This window comes from Panulirus ornatus, chromosome 48 (genome assembly GCF_036320965.1).
Source record: "Panulirus ornatus isolate Po-2019 chromosome 48, ASM3632096v1, whole genome shotgun sequence".
Lineage (NCBI taxonomy): Eukaryota > Metazoa > Arthropoda > Malacostraca > Decapoda > Palinuridae > Panulirus > Panulirus ornatus.
Window position 1 is genome coordinate 9,837,344 of NC_092271.1, and position 25,029 is coordinate 9,862,372.

Sequence of the window (25,029 nt, forward strand, 5' to 3'; positions counted from 1 at the left end):
AAGATGGAGTGAAAAAGATTTTGTGTGATCGGGGCCTGAACATGCAGGAGGGTGAAAGGAGGGCAAGGAATAGAGTGAATTGGAGCGATGTGGTATACCGGGGTTGACATGCTGTCAGTGGATTGAATCAGGGCATGTGAAGCGTCTGGGGTAAACCATGGAAAGCTGTGTAGGTATGTATATCTGCGTGTGTGGACATATGTATATACATGTGTATCTGGGTGGGTTGGGCCATTTCTTTCGTCTGTTTCCTTGCGCTACCTCGCAAACGCGGGAGACAGCGGCAAAAAAAAAAAAAAAAAAAAAAAAAAAAAAAAAAAAATATATATATATATATATATATATATATATATATATATATATATATATATATATATATATATATTATTTATTATTATTATACTTTGTCGCTGTCTCCCGCGTTTGCGAGGTAGCGCAAGGAAACAGACGAAAGAAATGGCCCAACCCACCCCCCATACAAATGTATATACATACGTCCACACACGCAAATATACATACCTACACAGCTTTCCATGGTTTGACCCCAGACGCTTCACATGCCTTGATTCAATCCACTGACAGCATGTCAACCCCGGTATACCACATCGCTCCAATTCACTCTATTCCTTGCCCTCCTTTCACCCTCCTGCATGTTCAGGCCCCGATCACACAAAATCTTTTTCCCTCCATCTTTCCACCTCCAATTTGGTCTCCCTCTTCTCCTCGTTCCCTCCACCTCCGAAACATATATCCTCTTGGTCAATCTTTCCTCACTCATTCTCTCCATGTGCCCAAACCACTTCAAAACACCCTCTTCTGCTCTCTCAACCACGCTCTTTTTATTTCCACACATCTCTCTTACCCTTACGTTACTCACTCGATCAAACCACCTCACACCACACATTGTCCTCAAACATCTCATTTCCAGCACATCCATCCTCCTGCGCACAACTCTATCCATAGCCCACGCCTCGCAACCATACAACATTGTTGGAACCACTATTCCTTCAAACATACCCATTTTTGCTTTCCGAGATAATGTTCTCGACTTCCACACATTCTTCAAGGCCCCCAGAATTTTCGCCCCCTCCCCCACCCTATGATCCACTTCCGCTTCCATGGTTCCATCCGCTGCCAAATCCACTCCCAGATATCTGAAACACTTCACTTCCTCCAGTTTTTCTCCATTCAAACTCACCTCCCAATTGACTTGACCCTCAACCCTACTGTACCTAATAACCTTGCTCTTATTCACATTTACTCTTAACTTTCTTCTTCCACACACTTTACCAAACTCAGTCACCAGCTTCTGCAGTTTCTCATATGAATCAGCCACCAGTGATGTATCATCAGCGAACAACAACTGACTCACTTCCCAAGCTCTCTCATCCCCAACAGACTTCATACTTGCCCCTCTTTCCAAAACTCTTGCATTTACCTCCCTAACAACCCCATCCATAAACAAATTAAACAACCATGGAGACATCACACACCCCTGCCGCAAACCTACATTCACTGAGAACCAATCACTTTCCTCTCTTCCTACATATATATATATATATATGGGTAGTATCCCCTGTGGGTTGGTAAAACAAAGAATAGAGATATGAGAAAGTCATGTGTATAAATATTACAATAGTGTATAGATAAGTGTTCTCTAGGATGACAATATCACAGAGAATATATGGTAGACAACAGGTTAAACAAGGTGGTGGTATACAGCAGTAGATGTCAAGATTAAATATTTTTGGACAGAATGCAAAAAATGTGGATAAACTTAATACAAACAGATTACATGCAGAGGTATTACAGATTCAGATGACAGGATGATTTCAGATTAGAGGTAAAGTATTTTGTGTGTGGACATGATATGAATGAAGACTTGTTTCACATGAGATATCAATCAAGGCTGGAAACTGCTAAAGGTAAAATGCTCATTATACTAGTAGCTTCTGTTCAACTTTAACACAAAAGACACAGGTTGAGAGGTGTAACAGTAAGGCTGGAAAGTGATAAAGGTAAAATGCTTATCATACTAGTAGCTTCTGTTTAAATTCAACACAAAAGACATAGGTTGGGAGTGTAACAGTGAATTGAGAGGCTATAAGCATATGATCCATCCGACGAAACTGAGAATGGAGATGATAATAGACTGAAGGGATCAGATTAGAAGTGGCCATGATATTTTTCATATCAGAGACTTCCACATGAAAAGTAGGTACTATCTATTGCTCCACAAAACTTTTACCTCCACATATTAATTCCACTAATTAATAAATGAATAAATAAATTCTGCATAAAAACACCTACTAGGTTAGGTGCAACATCATAAGCTAAATTAAAGACTGAGAAACATATCATGGACTAAAGATAAAAAGACACAGAGAAAAGTGTTCATTAGAAACTCAAATGCACTCACAGGTTTGGATGAGTCCGACCATTCAAATCTGAGCTAGAATAGTGCATCGTGGTTTAAACTTAGGAACATCATGGAGCCAATTTCCAATTTGCTTAATTTTTTGTCAAACAATTCTGTTAAGTAGCCCTTACTCAATCAACATTATACATTTATTTTTTTTATTTTGCTTTGTCGCTGTCTCCTGCATTAGCGAGGTAGCGCAAGGAAACAAACGAAAGAATGGCCCAACCCACCCATATACACATGTATATACATAGACGTCCACACACAGCACATATACATACCTATACATCTCAACGTATATATATATGTATACACACAGACATATACATATATACACATGAACATAATTCATAATGTCTGCCTTTATTCAATCCCATCGCCACCCCGCCACACATGGAACAACAACAACCTCCCCCCTCATGTGTGCGAGGTAGCGATAGGAAAAGACAACAAAGGCCACATTTGTTCACACTCAGTCTCTAGCTATTATGTAATAATGCACCAAAACCAAAGCTTCCTTTCCACATCCAGGCCCCACAGAACTTTCCATGGTTTACCCCAGACGCTTCACATGCCCTCGTTCAATCCAGTGATAGCACGTCGACCCCGGTATACCACATCGTTCCAATTCACTCTATTCCTTGCCCGCTTTTCACCCTCCTGCATGTTCAGGCCCCGATCACTCAAAATCTTTTTCACTTCCAATTTGGTCTCCCACTTCTCCTCGTTCCCTCCACCTCTGACACATATATCCTCTTGGTCAATCTTTCCTCACTCATTCTCTCCATGTGACCAAACCATTTCAAAACACCCTCTTCTGCTCTCTCAACCACACTCTTTTTATTACCACACATCTCTCTAACCCTATTATTACTTACTCAATCACACCACCGCACACCACATATTGTCCTCAAACATCTCATTTCCAGCACATCCACTCTCCTGCACACAACTCTATCCATAGCCCACGCCTCGCAACCATATAACATTGTTGGAACCACTATTCCTTCAAACATAGCCATTTTTGCTTTCCGAGATAATGTTCTTGACTTCCAAACATTCTTCAAGGCTCCCAGAATTTTCGCCCCCCTCCCCCACCCTATGATTCACTTCCGCTTCCATGGTTCCATCCGCTGCCAAATCCACTCCCAGATATCTAAAACACTTCACTTCCTCCACTTTTTCTCCATTCAAACTTACCTCCCAATTTACTTGACCCTCAACCCTACTGTACCTGATAACCTTATTCTTATTCACATTTACTCTCAACTTTCTTCTTTCACACACTTTACCAAGCTCAGTCACTAGCTTCTGCAGTTTCTTACATGAATCAGCCACCAGCACTGTATCATCAGCAAACAACAACCGACTCATTTCTCAAGCTCTCTCATCCACAACAGACTGCATACTTGCCCCTCTTTCCAAAACTCTTGAATTCACCTCCCTAACAACCCCATCCATAAACAAATTAAACAACAATGGAGACATCACACACCCCTGCTGCAAACCTACATTCACTAAGAAACAATCACTTTCCTCTCTTCCTACACGTACACATGCCTTACATCCTCGATAAAAACTTTTCACTGCTTCTAACAACTTGCCTCCCACACCGTATATTCTTAATACCTTCCACAGAGCATCTCTATCAACTCTATCATATGCCTTCTCCAGATCCATAAATGCTACATACAAATCCATTTGCTTTTTTAAGTATTTCTCACATACATTCTTCAAAGCAAACACCTGATCCACACATCCTCTACCACTTCTGAAACCGCACTGCTCTTCCCCAATCTGATGCTCTGTACATGCCTTCACCCTCTCAATCAATACCCTCCAATATAATTTACCAGGAATACTCAACAAACTTACACTTCTGTAATTTGAGCACTCACTCTTATCCCCGTTGCCTTTGTACAATGGCACTATGCAAGCACTCCGCCAATCCTCAGGCACCTCACCATGAATCATACATACATTAAATAGCCTTATCAACCAGTCAACAATACAGTCACCCCCTTTTCTAATAAATTCCACTGCAATACCATCCAAACCCACTGCCTGGCTGGCTTTCATCTTCCGCAAAGCTTTTACTACCTCTTCTCTGTTTACCAAATCATTTTTCCTAACCCTCTCACTTTGCACACCACCTTGACCAAAACACCCTATATCTGCCACTCTATCATCAAACACATTCAACAAACCTTCAAAATACTCACTCCATCTCCTTCTCACATCACCGCTACTTGATATCACCTCCTCATTAGCCCCCTTCACTGAAGTTCCCTTTTGTTCCCTTGTCTTACGCACTTTATTTACCTCCTTCCAAAACATCCTTTTATTCTCCATAAAATTTAATGATACTTTCTCACCCCAACTCTCATTTGCCCTCTTTTTCACCTCTTGCACCTTTCTCCTGACCTCCTGCCTCTTTCTTTTATACATCTCCCACTCATTTGCATTATTTCCTTGCAAAAATCGCCCAAATTCCTCTCTCTTCTCTTTCACTAATAACCTTACTTCTTCATCCCACCACTCACTACACTTTCTAATCTGCCCACCTCCCACGCTTCTCATGCCACAAGCATCTTTTGCGCAAGCCATCACTGCTTCCCTAAATACATCCCATTCCTCCCCCACTCCCCTTACCTCCTTTGTTCTCACCTTTTTCCATTCTGTATTCAGTCTCTCCTGGTACTTCCTCACACAAGTCTCCTTCCCAAGCTCACTTACTCTCACCACTCTCTTCACCCCAACATTCTCTCTTCTTTTCTGAAAACCTCTACAAATCTTCACCTTCGCCTCCACAAGATAATGATCAGACATCCCTCCAGTTGCACCTCTCAGCACATTAACATCCAAAAGTTTCTCTTTCGCGTGTCTATCAATTAACACGTAATCCAATAATGCTCTCTGGCCATCTCTCCTACTTGCATACATATACTTAAGTATATCTCTCTTTTTAAACCAGGTATTCCCAATCACCAGTCCTTTTTCAGCACATAAATCTACAAGCTCATCATTTCCATTTACAACACTGAACACCCCATGTATACCAATTATTCCCTCAACTGCCACATTACTCACCTTTGCATTCAAATCTCCCATCACTATAACCCGGTCTCGTGCATCAAAACCACTAACACACTCATTCACCTGCTCCCAAAACACTTGCCTCTCATGAGCTTTCTTCTCATTCCCAGGTGCATATGCACCAATAATCACCCATTTCTCTCCAACTTTCAGTTTTATCCATATCAATCAAGAGTTTACTTTCTTACACTATCACATACTCCCACCACTCCTGTTTCAGTAGTAGTGCTACTCCTTCCCTTGCTCTTGTCCTCTCACTAACCCTGACTTTACTCCCACGACATTCCCAAACCACTCTTCCCCCTTACCCTTGAGCTTCATTTCACTCAAGAGCCAAAACATCCAGGTTCCTTTCCTCAAGCATACTACCTATCTCTTCTTTTTTTCTCATCTTGGTTACATCCACACACATTTAGACACCCCAATCTGAGCCTTCGAGGAGGATGAGCACTCCCCGCGTGACTCCTTCTTCTGTTTCCCCTTTTAGAAAGTTAAAGTACAAGGAGGGGAGGGTTTCTAGCCCCCCCCCGCTCCCGTCCCCTTTAGTCGCCTTCTATGACACGTGAGGAATGCGTGGGAAGTATTCTTTATCTCCTATCCCTAGGGACTGCGCAATAATACTGATAGTTAAGGGAAAGTATTGAAGAATGATGCAAAATACTGAGGACATCAAAATCTGACTGATATTGTACTATGCAATATATGTTTATCGAGCAGTGCACGTGTAATAGTGTGCAATAATCCATCAGAATGCATTCTACTTTCCTTGCAGGAACTTCTCTCTTGTTGACATGTCTACCACAAAGGATGATGACAGATGATTTCTAGTAAAACTGCATTTGATTATATAGGGATTTACCTACACTGTGGGAAAATAAATCCTCAGACTACTGAGACAGACAAAAAAACAATTCATATGATGTTTTGAAGAAGTACAATGAAAAATACCCAGGGGCCACCAGAGATGATGTGAAAAAGTTTAACTTAATGAGAACCAACATTAGGAAGGAGCTTAAGAAAATTAGCAGTTCACAGAAATCCAGTGCAGGTTCTGAGGAGGTGTATGAACGAACGTTATGGTGTATGAACGAATGTTATGGTATTTTGAGGAGATACTCTGTTTTTGGAGAAGCTATTATACAATAATATTGAGCAGAGCATACTTTTATCTATTTTTCTTTTATCATACTAAACATCGTATCCCACGTTAGTGAGGTAGCACAAGGAAACAGACATGTATATACATAAACACCCACACATGCACATATACATACCTATACATTTCAACGTATACATACATATACATACACAGAAATATATATATATATACACATGAACATATTCATACTTGCTGCCTTCATCACTTCCCGTTGCCTCCCCGCCACACATGAAATAGCACACACACATCCCGTGAGGTAGCAATAGGATAAGACATAAAAAGGCCACATTCGTTCACATTCAGTCCTGAGCTGTCATGTGTAATGCACTGAAAACACAGCTCCCTTTCCACATCCAAGCCAAAAAAAAAAATTTACTTGGTTTAACCTTCACATGCCCTGGTTCAATCCAGACAGCACATCGACCCCGGTATACAACATCATTCCAATTCACTCTATTCCTTGCACGCCTTTCACCCTCCTCTATGTTCAGGCCCCGATCGCTCAAAATTGTCTTCACTCCATCCTTCCACCTCCAATTTGGTCTCCCGCTTCTCTTTGTTCCCTCTACCTCTGACACGCACATCATCTATGTCAATCTTGCCTCACTCATTTTCTCCATGCGACCAAACCATATCAATACACCCTCTTTTGCTCTCTTAACCACACACTCTATATTACCACATATCTCTCTTACCCTTTCATTATTTACTCGATCAAACCACCTCACACCACATATTGTCCTAAAGCATTTCATTTCCAGTACATCCACCCTCCTCCGCACAACACTATCTATAGCCTATGCCTCACAACCATATAACATTGTTGGAATGAATATTCCTTCAAACATACACATTTTTGCACTCTGAGATAACGTTCTCGTCTTCCACACATTTTTCAAAGCTCCTAGAACCTTTACACCCTCCCCCACCCTGCGACTCACTTCCGCTTCTATGGTTCCATTTGCTGCCAAATCCACTTCCAGATATCTAAAACTCTTCACTTCCTCCAGTTATTCTCCATTCAAACTTACCTCCCAATCAACTTGTCCCTCAACCCTTCTAAACCTAAGTACCTTGCTCTTATTCACATTTACTCTCAGCTTTCTTCTTTCGCACACTTTACCAAACTCAGTCACCAACTTCTACAGTTTCTCACCCGAATCAGCCACAAGTGCTGTATCATCAGCGAACAACTGACTCACTTACCAAGCCCTCTCATCCACAACAGACTGCATATTTGCCCCTCTCTCCAAAACTCTTGCATTCTACTCCCTAACAACACCATCCATAAACAAATTAAACAACCATGAAGCCATCTAACACCCCTGCCGTAAACTGACATTCACTGGGAACCAATCACTTTTCTCTCTTCCTACTCATGCACATGCCTTACATCCTTGATAAAAACTTTTCACTACTTCCAGCAACTTACCTCCCACATCATATACTCTTAATACATTCCACAAAGCATCTCTATCAAATCTATCATATGCCTTCTCCAGATCCATAAATGCTACATACAAATCCATCTGTTTTTCTAAGTATTTCTCACATACATTCTTCAAAGCAAACACCTGATCCACACATCCTCTACCACCTCTGAAACCACACGGCTCTTCCCCAATCTGATGCTCCATACATGCCTTCACCCTCTCAATCAATACCCTCCTATATAATTTCCCAGGAATACTCAACAAACTTATACATCTGTAATGTGAACACTCACCTTTATCCCCTTTGCCTTTATACAATGGCACTATGCATGCTTTCCGCCAATCCTCAGGCACTTCAACGTGAATACATACACAGTTACCCCCTTTTTTAATAAATTCCATTGCAATACCATCCAAACCCACCGCCTTGCCAGCTTTCATCTTCCACAAAGCTTTCACTACCTCTCCTCTGTTCAGCAAACCATTCTCCCTGACCTCACTTCGCACATCACCTCGACGAAAACACCGTGTATCTGCCACTCTTATCATCAAACACATTCAACAAACCTTCAAAATACTCACTCCGTCTCCTTCTCACTTCAACACTATTTGCTATTACCTCCCAATCTGCCACCTTCACCAACGTTCCTATTAGTTCTCTTGTCTTACAAACTTTATTTACCTCCTTCCAAAACATCTTTTCATTCACCCTAAAATTTAATGGTACTCTCTCAACCCAACTTTCACCTCTTGTACCTTTCTATTGACCTTCTGCCTGTATCTTTAATAATCTCCCCGTCACTCATACTACTTCCCTGTAAAAATCATCCAAACTCCTCTATCTTCTCTTTCACTAACAATTTTACTTCATCCTACCACTCACTACCCTTTCTAATCTGCCCATCTCCCACATTTCTCATGCCACAAGCATCTTTTGCACAAGCCATCACTGCTTTCCTAAATGCATCCCACTCCTCCCTCACTCCCTTATGTCATTTGCTCTCACCTTTTTCCATTCTGCACTCAATCTCTCCTGGTACTTCCTCATACAAGTCTCCTTTCCAAGCTCACTTCCTCTCACCACTCCCTTTACCCCAACATTCTCTCTTCTTTTCTGAAAACCACTACAAATCTTCACCTTTGCCTTCACAAGATAATGATCAGACATCCCTCCAGTTGCCCCTCTCAGCACATTAACATCAGTCAACAACAGCACATTAACGTAATCCAATAACGCTCTCCGGCCATCTCTCCTATTTACATATGTATACTTATGTATATCTCTCTTTTTAAACCAGGTATTCCCAATCATCAGTCCTTTTTCAGCACACAAATCTACAAGCTCTTCACCATTTCCATTTACAACAATGAACTCCCTATGTACACCAATCATATCCTCAACTGCCACATTAATCACCTTTGCATTCAAATCACCCATCACTTTAACCTGGTTTTGTGCATCAAAGCTGCTAACACACTCACTCAGTTGCTCCCAAAACACTTGCCTCTCATGATCTTTCTTCTCATGGCCAGGTGCATAAGCATCAATGATCACCTCTCTCTCCATCCACTTTCAGTTTTAACCATACCAATCTAGAGTTTACTTTCTAACAATCTATCACATACTCCCACCACTCTTGCCTCAGGAGTAGCGCTACTCCTTCCCTTGCTCTTGTCCTCTCACCAACCCCTGACTTTACTCCCAAGACATTCCCAAACCACTCTTCCCCTTTACCCTTGAGCTTCAATTCACTCAGAGCCAAAACAACCAGGTTCCTTTCCTCAAACACACTACCTATCTCTCCTTTTTTCTCATCTTGGTTACATCCACACACATTTAGAAACCCCAATCTGAGCTTTCGAGGAGGATGAGCACTCCCCGCATGGCTCCTTCTGTTTCCCTTCTTAGAAAGTTGAGATGCATGGAGGGTAGGGTTACTAGCCCCCACTCCCGTCCCCTTCAGTCGCCTTCTACGACATGCAGGGAACACATGGGAAGTATTCTTTTTCCCGTATCCCCAGAGATATTCAAACTTACCTCCCACTTAACTTGTTCCTCAACCATACAGAACCTAATAACTTTGCTCTTATTCACATTTACTTTCAACTTTCTTCTTTCACACACTTTACCAAACTCAGTCAACAACTTCTGCAGTTTCTCACACGAATCAGCCACCAATGCTGTATCATCAGCGAACAACAACCGACTCACTTCCCAAGCCCTTTCAACCACAACAGACTGCATACTTGCCCCTCTCTCCAAAACTCTTGCATTTACCTCCCTAACCACCCCATATGAGAGGGTTGATACAGATGCTTTGTGGAAGGTATTAAGAGTATATGGCATGGCAGGTAAGTTGCTAGAAGCAATGAAAAGTTTTTACCAAGGATATAAGGCAGGTGTGCATGTAGGAAGAGAGGAAAGTGATTGGTTCCCGGTGAATGTCTTTTTGCAGCAAGGATGCGTGATGTCTCCATGGTTGTTCAATCTGAGCTGTGTATATTGCGGGGAGCCGGAAACCCTCCCTTCCTTGTATTTTAGCTTTCTAAAAGGGGAAACAGAAGAAGGAGTCATGTGGGGAGTGCTCATCCTCCTCGATGGCTCAGATTGGGGTGTCTAAATGTGTGTGGATGTAACCAAGATGAGAAAAAAGGAGAGATACGTAGTATGTTTGAGGAAAGGAACCTGGATGTTTTGGCTCTGAGTGAAATGAAGCTCAAGGGTAAAGGGGAAGAGTAGTTTGGGAATGTCTTGGGAGTAAAGTCAGGGGTTAGTGAGAGGCAAGAGCAAGGGAAGGAGTAGCACTACTCCTGAAACAGGAGTGGTGGGAGTATGTGATAGTGTAAGAAAGTAAACTCTAGATTGATATGGGTAAAACTGAAAGTGGATGGAGAGAGATGGGTGATTATTGGTGCATATGCACCTGGGCATGAAAAAAAAGATCATGAGAGGCAAGTGTTTTGGGAGCAGCTGAGCGAGTCCGTTAGTAGTTTTGATGCACGAGACCAGGTTATAGTGATGGGTGATTTGAATGCAAAGGTGAGTAATGTGGCAGTTGAGGGAATAATTGGTGTACATGGGGTGTTCAGTGCTGTAAATGGAAATGATGAAGGGCTTGTAGATTTATGTGCTGAAAAAGGACTGGCGATTGCGAATACCTGGTTTAAAACGAGAGATATACATAAGTATACGTATGTAAGTAGGAGAGATGGCCAGACAGCGTTATTGGATTACGTTTTAATTGATAGGTGCACGAAAGAGAGACTTTTGGATGTTAATGTGCTGAGAGGTGCAACTGGAGGGATGTCTGATCATTATCTTGTGGAGGCGAAGGTGAAGATTTGTAGAGGTTTCAGAAAAGAAGAGAGAATGTTGGGGCGAAGAGAGTGGTGAGAGTAAGTGAGCTTGGGAAGGAGACTTGTGTGAGGAAGTACCAGGAGAGACTGAGTACAGAATGGAAAAAGGTGAGAACAAAGGAGGTAAGGGGAGTGGGGGAGGAATGGGACGCATTTCGGGAAGCAGTGATGGCTTGCGCAAAAGATGCTTGTGGCATGACAAGCGTGGGAGGTGGGCAGATTAGAAAGGGAAGTGAGTGGTGGGATGAAGAAGTAAGATTATTAGTGAAAGAGAAGAGAGAGGCATTTGGACGATTTTTGCAGGGAAATAATGCAAAAGATTGGGAGATGTATAAAAGAAAGAGGCAGGAGGTCGAGAAAGGTGCAAGAGGTGAAAAGGAGGGCAAATGAGAGATGGGGTGAGAGAGTATCATTAAATTTTAGGGAGAATAAAAAGATGTTTTGGAAGGAGGTAAATAAAGTGCATAAGACAAGGGAACAAAAGGGAACTGTAGTGAAGGGGGCTAATGGGGAGGTGATATCAAGTAGCGGTGATGTGAGAAGGAGATGGAGTGAGTATTTTGAAGGTTTGTTGAATGTGTTTGATGATAGAGTGGCAGATATAGGGTGTTTTGGTCAAGGTGGTGTGCAAAGTGAGAGGGTTAGGAAAAATGATTTGGTAAACAGAGAAGAGGTAGTAAAAGCTTTGCGGAAGATGAAAGCCGGCAAGGCAGCGAGTTTGGATGGTATTGCAGTATAATTTATCAAAAAAGGGGTGACTGCACTGTTGATTGGTTGGTGTGGTTACTTAATGTATGTATGTCTCATGTCGAGGTGCCTGAGGATTGGTGGAATGCTTGCATAGTTCCACTGTACAAAGGCAAAGGGGATAAAAGTGAGTGCTCAAATTACAGAGGTACAAGTTTGTTGAGTATTCCTGGTAAATTATATTGGAGGGTATTGATTGCGATGGTGAAGGTATGTACAGAGCATCTGATTGGGTAAGAGCAGTGTGGTTTCAAAAGTGGCAGAGGATGTGTGGATCAGGTGTTTGCTTTGAGGAATGTATGCGAGAAATACTTAGAAAAGCAAATGGATTTGTATGTAGCATTTATGGATCAGGAGAAGGCATATGATAGAGTTGATAAAGATGCTCTGTGGAAAGTATTAAGAATATATGGTGTGGGAGGGAAGTTGTTAGAAGCAGTGAAAAGTTTTTATCGAGGATGTTAGGCATGTGTACGTGTAGGAAGAGAGGAAAGTGATTGGTTCTCAGTGAATGTAGGTTTGTGGCAGGGGTGTGTGATGTCTCCATAGTTGTTTAATTTGTTTATGGATGGGGGTTAGGGAGGTGAATGCAAGAGTTTTGGAAAGAGGGGCAAGTATGCAGTCTGTTGTGGATGAGAGAGCTTGGTAAGCGAGTCAGTTGTTGTTCGCTGATGATACAGTGCTGGTGGCTGATACGGGTGAGAAACTGCAGAAGCTGGTAACCGAGTTTGGTAAAGTGTGTGAAAGAAGAAAGCTGAGAGTAAATGTGAATAAGAGCAAGGTTATTAGGTACAGTAGGGTTGAGGGACAAGTCATTTGGGAGGTAAGTTTGAATGGAGAAAAACTGGAGGAAGTGAAGTGTTTTAGATATCTGGGAGTGGATTTGGCAGCGGATGGAACCATGGAAGCAGAAGTGAATCATAGGGTGGGGGAGGGGGCGAAAGTTCTGGGAGCGTTGAAGAATTTGTGGAAGTCAAGAACATTATCTCGGAAAGCAAAAAATGGGTATGTTTGAAGGAATAGTGGTTCCAACAATGTTATATGGTTGCGAGGCGTGGGCTATGGATAGAGTTGTGCGCAGGAGGGTGGATGTGCTGGAAATGAGATGTTTGAGGGCATTATGTGGTGTGAGATGGTTTGATCGAGTAAGTAATAATAGGGTAAGAGAGATGTGTGGTAATAAAAAGAGTGTGGTTGAGAGAGCAGAAGAGGGCGTTTTGAAATGGTTTGGTCACATGGAGAGACTGAGTGAGGAAAGATTGACCAAGAGGATACACGTGTCAGAGGTGGAAGGAACGTGGAGAAGTGGGAGACCTAATTGGAGGTGGAAGGATGGAGTGAAAAAGATTTTGAGTGATCAGGGCCTGAACATGCAGGAGGGTGAGAGGCATGCAAGGAATAGAGTGAGTTGGAACGATGTGGTATACTGGGGTAGACGTGCTGTCAATGGATTGAACCAGGGCATGTGAAGCGTCTGGGGTAAACCATGGAAAGTTCTGTGGGGCCTGGATGTGGAAAGGGAGCTGTGGTTTTGGTGCATTATTACATGACAACTAGAGACTGAGTGTGAACAAATGTGGCCTTTGTTGTCTTTTCCTAGCGCTACCTCGCGCACATTCGAGGGGAGGGGGTTGTTTATTTCATGTGTGGCAGGGTGGCGAAGGGAATGAATAAAGGCAGACAGTGTGAATTGTGTAAAAGTGTATATATGTATATGTCTGTGGGTTATTTTTTATTTATTATACTTTGTCGCTGTCTCCCGCGTTTGCGAGGTAGCACAGAACAACGAAAGAAATGGGCCAACCCCACCCCCTCACTGTAACACTACCCACCATGCACATATACACACACAGCTTTCCATTCTTTACCCGCACGCTCACATGCCCCGATCAACCACTGACAGCACACACCACGTATACCAAATCGCTCCAATTCACTTATTCGTTGCCCTCCTTTTACCCCTCCGCATGTTAGCCGATACACCGCAATCACTACCAACCAATTGGTCTCCCACTCTCCCTCCCCCCCATCCACACATATATCTGATCATACGTTCCACACATTCTATACAAACCTCAACACTTTCCTGGTTTACCCACGCGCTTCACTTGCCCCGATTCTCACCTTGACGACTCAAACCCCGATAATACCACACTCCACCACATCTATTTCCTTCAAAATCTCTTTCACACATCCGCATGTTCATGCCCGATCACACAAATCTTATACTCCATCCTTCGCAACCTACCACATTTGGTACCTCTATCTCTTCCTCACCCACTTTATTCTTTCAATAATGTTCTCACATTCCACCATGTCATTCAAGCACCTCTCAGATTTTCAGCCCCTCTTTTTCCCCACTCTACCCTATCGTACTCACTCTCGCTCATCCCCACATGTTTTCCATCCTCCTGGCCAATTATCCATCCCAGGATATACATACATTTACACACCTTCCACATTTTGCCTCCGAGATATTCTCGATTCCAAACTTCACCCCCCAATTTTGACCCCATCCCTACTAGTACTCCTAATATCCGCTCCAGATATCCACATTAAATTCACTTTCCTTCCCCAACTCTGCTTCCTCACCTTTCCAATACCTGCTTTATTCAATCTAACTTCTTTCCACACGCTTACCAACTCATCGCTTCTGCAGTTTCTCACATAATCAGCCACCAGCGCTGTATCATCAGCGAACAACAACTGACTCACTTCCCAAGCTCTCTCATCCCCAACAGACTTCATACTTGCCCCTCTTTCCAAAACTCTTGCATTTACCTCCCTAACAACCCCATCCATAAACAAATTAAACAACCATGGAGACATCACACACCCCTGCCTCAAACCTACATTCACTGAGAACCAATCACTTTCCTCTCTTCCTACACGTACACATGCCTTACATCCTCGATAAAAACTTTTCACTGCTTCTAACAACTTGCCTCCCACACCATATATTCTTAATACCTTCCACAGAGCATCTCTATCAACTCTATCATACGCCTTCTCCAGATCCATAAATGCTACATACAAATCCATTTGCTTTTCTAAGTATTTCTCACATACATTCTTCAAAGCAAACACCTGATCCACACATCCTCTACCACTTCTGAAACCACACTGCTCTTCCCCAATCTGATGCTCTGTACATGCCTTCACCCTCTCAATCAATACCCTCCCATATAATTTACCAGGAATACTCAACAAACTTATACCTCTGTAATTTGAGCACTCACTCTTATCCCCTTTGCCTTTGTACAATGGCACTATGCACGCATTCCGCCAATCCTCAGGCACCTCACCATGAGTCATACATATATTAAATAACCTTACCAACCAGTCAACAATACAGTCACCCCCTTTTTTAATAAATTCCACTGCAATACCATCCAAACCTGCTGCCTTGCCGGCTTTCATCTTCCGCAAAGCTTTCACTACCTCTTCTCTGTTTACCAAATCATTTTCCCTAACCCTCTCACTTGTCTGTGGGTGTATATATATATATATGTATATGTTGAGATGTATGGGTATGTATATTTGTGTGTGAGGACGTGTATGTATATACATGTGTATGTGGGTGGGTTGGGCCATTTCTTTCGTCTGTTTCCTTGCACTACCTCGCTGACACAGGAGACAGCGACAAAGCAAAATATAATAAATATATTGTATCAATAATATTGACTGTGTAGGAGCCGCTTTACTCTAACTGGTCCTCTAAATGTAATTTCCAATGATGGTGCATCTGAGCATTTTGTAAGAGTTTGAAATAAAGTGGCACCTCACAAAACTCCAGTTATATATTTTGCAAGACTGAATAAAAATCTGCCTCAAAAAATTTACACATATTACCATATCTATCTTCATTTCAATAAATCATTTCCTTGTCCTCCTTCAATACTTACAATGCTCGCTGATTCAGGCAAATCACATAATGTCAACATTCTATCAATGTAACACGTATTCTTTATCAATAATACTGTTTCAGAGCAATCCAAGGGTGCACTAACTTCACAGTATTATGGCCCATTTGTGAAATCAACCCATACTGTACATCCCCATCCTATGAAATAAGTAAATATTTATCAAACTATGTCAAGGAAATGGGTAAAGTCTGTAAATCCCATAAAAGCACATAAAGCAAACACTTTGTGAGAAGCATATGGCATACATTGCAATATGTTTTATGTCAAAACATTTTGCTGAGACAAGTTTAAAGAAAAAAAAAATTATATTCAGAGGGCATGGGTAAATAGAAAAGTACTTCCAGCTCCATATGCCATATACAAAGAAATATAAAGTCTAATAAATATACCTATATTCCTTGAGAACTTTGTTGGTGTAGAAAACAGCAGAATCACCCATCTCTTTCACATATGGTGCAGGAGCAGGGGTAACTGCTACCCAAGACAGAGCAGTGATAGATTCAGAGACTGCAGACAGGTGGTTGAAGTACTGAGACTGGCGGTTGGATTCTCGATACGATATCACCTCTTGAATCTTCTTGCCCGTAGGTTCTAAAACCTGTGCAGTAGAAATATTTTTATACTGAAGATCTAATCCTCCTGATGCAAAGTAGTGTTCTAGTTTGGGGAAAGAGAAACCTGTTCTTGAACATCCACTGGTTCACTGATGGGTCTGTGTTCAGATAAAAATTCAGTCCCAAGAGACAAAGAGTGTACAGTCGCAAAAGAAAAGAGTAAACAAAGCTCAGGGAGTGGGAGATGAATGGAAGGTATTTCGGAAAGCAATGCTAGCATGTGCAAGAAATGTTTGTGGCATGTAGAAGTTGGGTGGTAAGCAGGCGAGAAATGGTTGTGAGAGGTGGGATGATGAAGTGAAGTTGCAAGTTAAAGAGCTAAGAGGTGTTTGCAAGTTTCTTACAGGGAAGAAGCATGAGCAATCATGAGATGTACAAGAGAACATGGCAGGATTTCAAGGTGAAGAAGCTGAAAAGAGAGTTGAAGCGACTTCACAGAGAATAAGATAATATTTTGGAAGTAGTTTAACAGAGTAAGAAAAAAAAAAAACAATTGGAAACATCAGTGATAAGGGCATACTGGAAAGTGGTAATAAGCAGAGATGCAGTGAAGAGATGAAATGAGTACTCTTAAAGGATTGCTGAATGATTTTTAAGATAGGTAGGCAGGTGTAGGGTCTTTGGGGTGGGGAGGTATGCAAAGTAAGATGGTCAGGCCAAGAGGTATGGTAACAAGAGAGGAGGTGGTGAAAGTTTTGTGAATGGTACTGCAGTTGAATTTCTTAAAAGGGGTGACTGACTGGTCAGCTAGATTTTTCAATGTATCAATGAGGTTGAATTTCTTGAGGGGTGACTGACTGGTTGGTTAGATTTTTTTAATGTATCATAATGAGGTGCCTGAGGATTGGGAGAATGCAAGTAAAAAACCATTGTATAAGGGCAAAAGGGTGAGTGTTTGAATTACAAAAGTACAAGTCTGTTGAGTGTCTACGGCAAGTTGTATGCAAGACTTAAGGGGGAGGTTTGAAGAATGTTTGCAAGAAATACTTAAGAGAAAGAGAAAGATTTGTATGTGGCATTTATGGATCTAGAGAAAGCATATGAAAAGGTTAACAAAGAGACTCTGTTGATGAAAGTTACAAATACACAGCATGGGAGGAAAGCTATCATAAGCACCGAGTCTTTTTACTAATGGAGTATGGCGTGTGTATAAGTAAAGAGGAGGGTGAGAACTTCCAGGTAAAGGTGGGTTTGCAGCAAAGGTGTAAGTGATGTCACCATGGCTGTTTAATTCATTTATGGATGGGGAGGTGATGGAGGTGAATGCCAAGGTATTGGAGAGAATGGATGGTGTGCATTCTGTTTGGGGTGAGGGGGTTTGGGTGGCGAGTTAGTTGCTGTCTGTTGATGACTTGGTGCTGGTAGAAGATTTGAGTAACAAACTGCAGAAGCTAGTGTCTGAATTTTGGAGTGAAAGTGAAAGAAAAAGGTTGAGAGTAAATATGAATAGAATAAGAGTAAGGTCATTACGTTTAGCACTGGAGATAGCTAGGTTATGCAGAGTGTAAGTCTGAAAGGAGAAAGCTTGGGGGAAGTGAACTGTTTCATAGCCTGAGAGTGGACATGCCAGCCCATGGAACCATAGGAGTTGAAGCGAGTCATTGGGTGCAAGAGGGGACAAAGGTCTTGGGAACACTGAGGAATGTGTGGACAGAGAGGCTACTATCTGGGAGGGCAAAGATGGGCATGTCTGAAGGCTCAATAGTTGCAATGGGGTTGTTTGTATGCAAGGCATGGTCTATAAATAATAATGGATGGTAGAGGGTGAACGTATTGGAAATGAAATGTTTGAGGATAATATGTGGTGTGAGAAGGGTTGATCAGGTAAGACATAATAGGGCAAGAGAGGTGTGTGGTAACATGAAGAGCATGGTTAAGAAAGCTGAATAGGGCATGCTGAACTGGTTAGGCCATTAAGGAAGAATGAGTGAGGAGAGGATGACAAAGAGGGTATGTGTGTAAGAAGCAAAAAGAACAAATAGAAGGAAAACAGCAAACTGAAGAAGGAAAGATGGAGTGAATAAGGTTTTGAGTGCTTGGGGCATGAACATTAAGAGGGGAGTAAGGTATGCACAAGATAAAGTAAACCGGAACAGTGTGGTATCCATGTGGCAATATGCTGTCAGTGGACTGAACCAGAGCATATGAAGAGGCTGAGGAAAGCAAGCAAAATCTGTGGAGGCCTTGTTCTGGATACAAGGCTGTGGTTTTGATGCACTATCATCAGTGTCAGTACCAAACTTTTCTCCAATAAGACTTGTTTGAAGCAAGAACTAAATCTAACATTCTCATTGCATGTAAATTTCTCAGCTAACTGTATTAAGTACTGTCAAGCAAATCTATATAGAACCCATGCCCAGAGATATTATAATCATCATCAATAATGTTATTAACATAACTAATCCATTAACTCTCCCCCTCTTATAGAATCGTATTTCTTTATTACTAAATATAATCTCATCACATCCCTACCCATAAAATGAATCACAAAGACAAAATAATGCCTTTCTTATCCAACCTCAATCCTTTGCTATTCAAATATTCCTATGTCTATTTCTTTATATGTACTTTACTTTCTCCACAAAACCCAACAAATATTTAAGCTATATACAATCATTCACACAAGGTACTTCAAAGAACAAGCATCCTAAACTGTCTATCAACAAGTACTTAAGGCATCATTTGAAGAAGAGGAGGAGATACAGCCACTGCAACACATATACAATGCTATTCCAGATATCAGTGGTTTTATACCATAAGAAATGTTTATATACTCCCTAATATAATTGATGAAAAACTGATTATACCTCTCATCATTCACATCATCTGACATTACATAATATGAGCTCCTAATGATAAAGAAAAGATATAATTCTCTACCTCTGGTAATTCTGTATCCAAAGGCCGCTGGCTCTTTGTTGCCATGACCAAGAAGGCTCGTTGGTTGATGAAGGCTGACTGCACTAACTTAGCAATGTTCTCAACATCTCCACCAATTTTCATGCTGCAGTCGAAGAAAGTTTTGAATGGCCCCGAAAGAAGGTCATCATATGCCAATACAAATGGCACTGTACACTCCTCTGGTTTTTAAGAAGAAAAATAAAATCAGCAGGGCAGTTTCTACAATCTAGTTTAGAAATAGCAAAAAGCACTGGTGCAACCATAACATTACACTTCTAGCTTTTCAAGTATACATCTGTATGTACAATTCCTATAAAGAATAAAAATCCTTGCTTGTCTTTCAAGATATAGTGTTACTTAGAGTTGGACCATCTTATGTCATTTAGAACAGATCCATTCAAACAATACTTTAACCCTTTTGCTGCAGAAAAAATTTCCAGCTGCAATGCAAGAGAGAATTCTCCACAAAAATATGAAAATGGTAATTGGTCCTTATCTAATACTTTTTTCATCAATACAAAATAATAGCGATAAAGTTTCCATACTTGGTATCACTATTTTTTACAATCATCATCTGACTACAGGGGTAGAAAAAAGAGAAACAAAATTCAAGTATTTAAGGGTGACTCCTCTAGGTTGGCATAAACTTCTCAAGTACATAAGTTTTCTGTTCCTAACAGAAACAAATCATAAAGGTCATGAAATAATTTAACAGCCACACAAAAATAATGCCAAGCAGCACTACATTGCCACCTCATGAGCACTTGTCAAAATATCTTTCTTTTACCATAATTGAACATATTCATTTATGTATTACAGAATATATCAAATTCTTAATAATGAATGAAATGTACACAAGAAAAAAATTGAAGTGCAAAATTTAAAGAGACTATGCAGCTTCACACTGCCAATTCAAAATCACTTAAAAAAACGTTGTACATTATCTTTATCTTAGTTATAATTATAATACCCAAGACAAAATTATTCATCAGATCTTGACATTATCATGTCCAAAAATTAATTACATAACAATGAAAACAAAGTAAAATATAAGAGAAACATAAGTGAATCAATATGTAGGAGACAATCGTCAGCAAACTGAGCCACTGTTTATGCATAAAATTCCAGCCTCCTAACACGTAAGGACAGCACCTTAGCACCATTTCCGGAACTAAGCAGGATGCACAATCTGTTTTTTGACAGCTGCAGACTATAGCGTATTTCAAATTTAGAGGGATTACTGGACATCATGACTTAAGTCACAATCTGCAGCCAAAGGGTTAAAAAAAATTTGAAAACTAACACACTAATACATGAAGATACTCTTACAACTGTATGACAGGCCAGAAAAAAAGAGTTCAGAAACCCAAATGCAACTCCTAAGGTGCATAAATAGATGAAAAGAGAAAGCTTCAATCACTGAAGGGACACTGGTGTTCTCTAAAACATTTTCAAAATATTTACTGTAACCCATTCATTGCTTCAAGCAACATTTGTGGCAGGGTGTTGTACACTGAAGTGAGCCTCGTTTGTAGCTTCAGACCTTCACACCCTCTTTCATATTTCCAACTCAATATCTTGTCCACAAATGTCAGTGGCAAGCTAATAACATAACTGAAAAAAGGTCAAGCATCACAGATGCCCCTAATCGTTAAACAAATGTACTTCTATCACACAGTGGGATACTAAGTTTGTGTAGAAATTCTAAACGTAATTCTTACAGCAAAAGGAGAAAATCTTGTGACTAGGGTAACCCTAAGACCCTTTCCAGAAAGGGGTCATCAGGCAATTATAACTAACATGCTCATGTTTTCTTCAGTTCATGTAAATAGTTCATGTAAATAATGTTGAGTATGTGCAAATGATAAATAAATATATAAATAATTGACATGGAATATAGAAAATTGGTATATGTAAAAAGATATGTAAATGACAGGTACAGGATGAGTGAATTTAAGCCAATTACAAATCCAGAAAGTGTGAAATGTGTTCTGATATATCTAAAATGAAATCACACAATGAAAAAAGCCATCATCATACATTTATATAAAGGAAAATAATCCATGCCACCATCATCCTCAGCAAAAAATACACCCTCCCATATTAATACTGAGAAAAGCATACTATAGTACTTTTTGGGGTGTTTCCTTCAATCATATGTGATGAAAGATTTTCTATAAGGAAAAAAAATTTTGGAATTTCATTTTTCCATATGGGGTAACTAACATTTCAGAAAAAATGCACAATGAAAGGGTTAAGTAGGGTTCATTACATCAGTAACTTTATTCTTCATCATCCATTATACGTCTCTACTTTCAAAAACAATAATCCATAGTTAACAAACAGTTTATTTCTAAAAAGATAAGCTATTCTTGAGTTAACTGATTTCCATAATCCTTTTCTCATAATTCATTATAATTTACCACATCAGCAAGGTAGTGCCAGGAACAAACAAGGAAAGGCCACATCCACTCACATCCATTCTCTAGCTCATGTATAATGTATTGAAACCACGGCCCATTATCCACAACAAGGCCGAACAGACCTTTCCATGGTTTACCCTGGACATTTAAAATGTACTGGTTCAGTCCCCTGACAGCATGTCAACCCACCTTTCCATGGTTTACCCTGGACATTTAATATGTACTAGTTCAGTCTCCTGACAGCACATCAACCCCTGAATACAGGTTTTATTTATTTTTTTTTTATTATACTTTGTCGCTGTCTCCCGCGTTTGCGAGGTAGCGCAAGGAAACAGACAAAAGAAATGGCCCAACCCCCCCCCCATACACATGTATATACATACGTCCACACACGCAAATATACATACCTACACAGCTTTCCATGGTTTACCCCAGACGCTTCACATGCCTTGATTCAATCCACTGACAGCACGTCAACCCCGGTATACCACATCGCTCCAATTCACTCTATTCCTTGCCCTCCTTTCACCCTCCTGCATGTTCAGGCCCCGATCACACAAAATCTTTTTCACTCCATCTTTCCACCTCCAATTTGGTCTCCCTCTTCTCCTCGTTCCCTCCACCTCCGACACATATATCCTCTTGGTCAATCTTTCCTCACTCATTCTCTCCATGTGCCCAAACCACTTCAAAACACCCTCTTCTGCTCTCTCAACCACGCTCTTTTTATTTCCACACATCTCTCTTACCCTTACGTTACTCACTCGATCAAACCACCTCACACCACACATTGTCCTCAAACATCTCATTTCCAGCACATCCATCCTCCTGCGCACAACTCTATCCATAGCCCACGCCTCGCAACCATACAACATTGTTGGAACCACTATTCCTTCAAACATACCCATTTTTGCTTTCCGAGATAATGTTCTCGACTTCCACACATTCTTCAAGGCCCCCAGAATTTTCGCCCCCTCCCCCACCCTATGATCCACTTCCGCTTCCATGGTTCCATCCGCTGCCAGATCCACTCCCAGATATCTAAAACACTTCACTTCCTCCAGTTTTTCTCCATTCAAACTCACCTCCCAATTGACTTGACCCTCAACCCTACTGTACCTAATAACCTTGCTCTTATTCACATTTACTCTTAACTTTCTTCTTCCACACACTTTACCAAACTCAGTCACCAGCTTCTGCAGTTTCTCACATGAATCAGCCACCAGCGCTGTATCATCAGCGAACAACAACTGACTCACTTCCCAAGCTCTCTCATCCCCAACAGACTTCATACTTGCCCCTCTTTCCAAAACTCTTGCATTTACCTCCCTAACAACCCCATCCATAAACAAATTAAACAACCATGGAGACATCACACACCCCTGCCGCAAACCTACATTCACTGAGAACCAATCACTTTCCTCTCTTCCTACACGTACACATGCCTTACATCCTCGATAAAAACTTTTCACTGCTTCTAACAACTTTCCTCCTACACCATATATTCTTAATACCTTCCACAGAGCATCTCTATCAACTCTATCATATGCCTTCTCCAGATCCATAAATGCTACATACAAATCCATTTGCTTTTCTAAGTATTTCTCACATACCTGAATACAGGTACACCACCAAATTTCCAGCACTCTTGGTTCTAAAGCCTTGCCGGATTAACCATTTTGCCAGACCAACCATGGTCACACAATAATTCATCAATACACCTCTATCCCACTAATCATACATCTCCCATGAGTCTAATGTATACCATGGACTGCTAGAAATCTAAATTAAACAAATACTAAATGTATGAGCACCCTAAGATGATAAGTCTGTCCTCAGATTGAATCCTGTGGGGTCTTCTTCGTCTTCTGTTGTTAGTGTTTTCCTAGGTGTGCATCACCAGAATAATGCATCTTTGCCTGTATTATACACCTGCTCAGGACTGAAGTGCTCATCAGCTATGAGTTTTGCGAATTGGTCCACATGCTTGGCAGCTCCTTCGTGGTTTGCAGACCGCTTTTCTCCGCACACTTTATTCATGGAAATTCCATGAAACTTCTCGAATCTTTGAAGCCATCCTTTCCTATAGTCATGCTCATGTTGTAATTTAAGTTCTTTATGGAACAACTTAGCCTGGTCCATTATCATGCTAACTGACAAGTCCACTCCATCACTCCGACGCTTTCGAAACCAGTCCATCATTACTCGATCATGCTCAGTACTCTTACCATCTTTCATAGTTTTTCAAATCATCCTTTGCTTCTTGGAATTGCTGTCTGCATAGAATTTCAATAGTTTCTCCCTTTGCTTCTTTATATCATAAACAGTTGATGAACCAACACCGTAGATGTCACACAGGTTACGCACCAAAACACCATGGTCCATTTTTTTAACAGTTCTACTTTATCTTGGATCGATATGGACTGGTGTTCATGTTTGACACCATGACTGACACTCTCATATGTCTTAAAAGCCACAGCTAGGGTTAAATTTAAGCAAAATAACCTATGAATCTCACAGATTTGCAGTATCGACACCAACAAGTGCAGTGTAAAGAATGTTAATAAGCGTGCCCTAAACATAGCGCCATCGGTGGCTGCCCAGTAAACTAATCTGGTGGCCGCGGTAATTTCAAGTTCCCTTACATAATTTTGTCCGGACTAAAGAAGGGGCTGAACCATCAGTTTCCAGAAATTCGATGGTGTACCTGTAACACACTTCCAATTCACTCTATCCCATGCACACTTTTCAACCTCCTGAAAGTTCAGGTCCTGGATGCTCAAAATCTTTTCCACTACATCCTTCCATCTCCATTTGGTTTCATTGTTTTCCTTGTCCCTTCTACTTCTGGCACATATATCCTCTTTGTCAACTTTTTCATATCAATAAAGTATGAATAATGTATTTCAAACCTATATCACAAGCATACTTACATGACTTTTTTTTTTTTT

The 25,029-nt window shown here is 41.0% G+C and overlaps 1 protein-coding gene across 21 annotated transcripts in view; it reads right to left on the minus strand.

The window, feature by feature from the left end:
- Nucleotides 1-25,029, minus strand: part of capt (adenylyl cyclase-associated protein 1) — a 424,491-nt gene that overhangs the window by 144,522 nt on the left and 254,940 nt on the right. For all 21 annotated transcript variants that reach the window (XM_071690544.1, XM_071690536.1, XM_071690541.1 and 18 more), the window contains 2 exons: nt 19,635-19,834; nt 16,530-16,738 (listed from right to left, as the gene is read on the minus strand). In XM_071690544.1, coding sequence (XP_071546645.1) covers nt 16,530-16,738; nt 19,635-19,834 — 409 coding nt within the window. The remainder of the gene's footprint in view (nt 1-16,529; nt 16,739-19,634; nt 19,835-25,029) is intronic.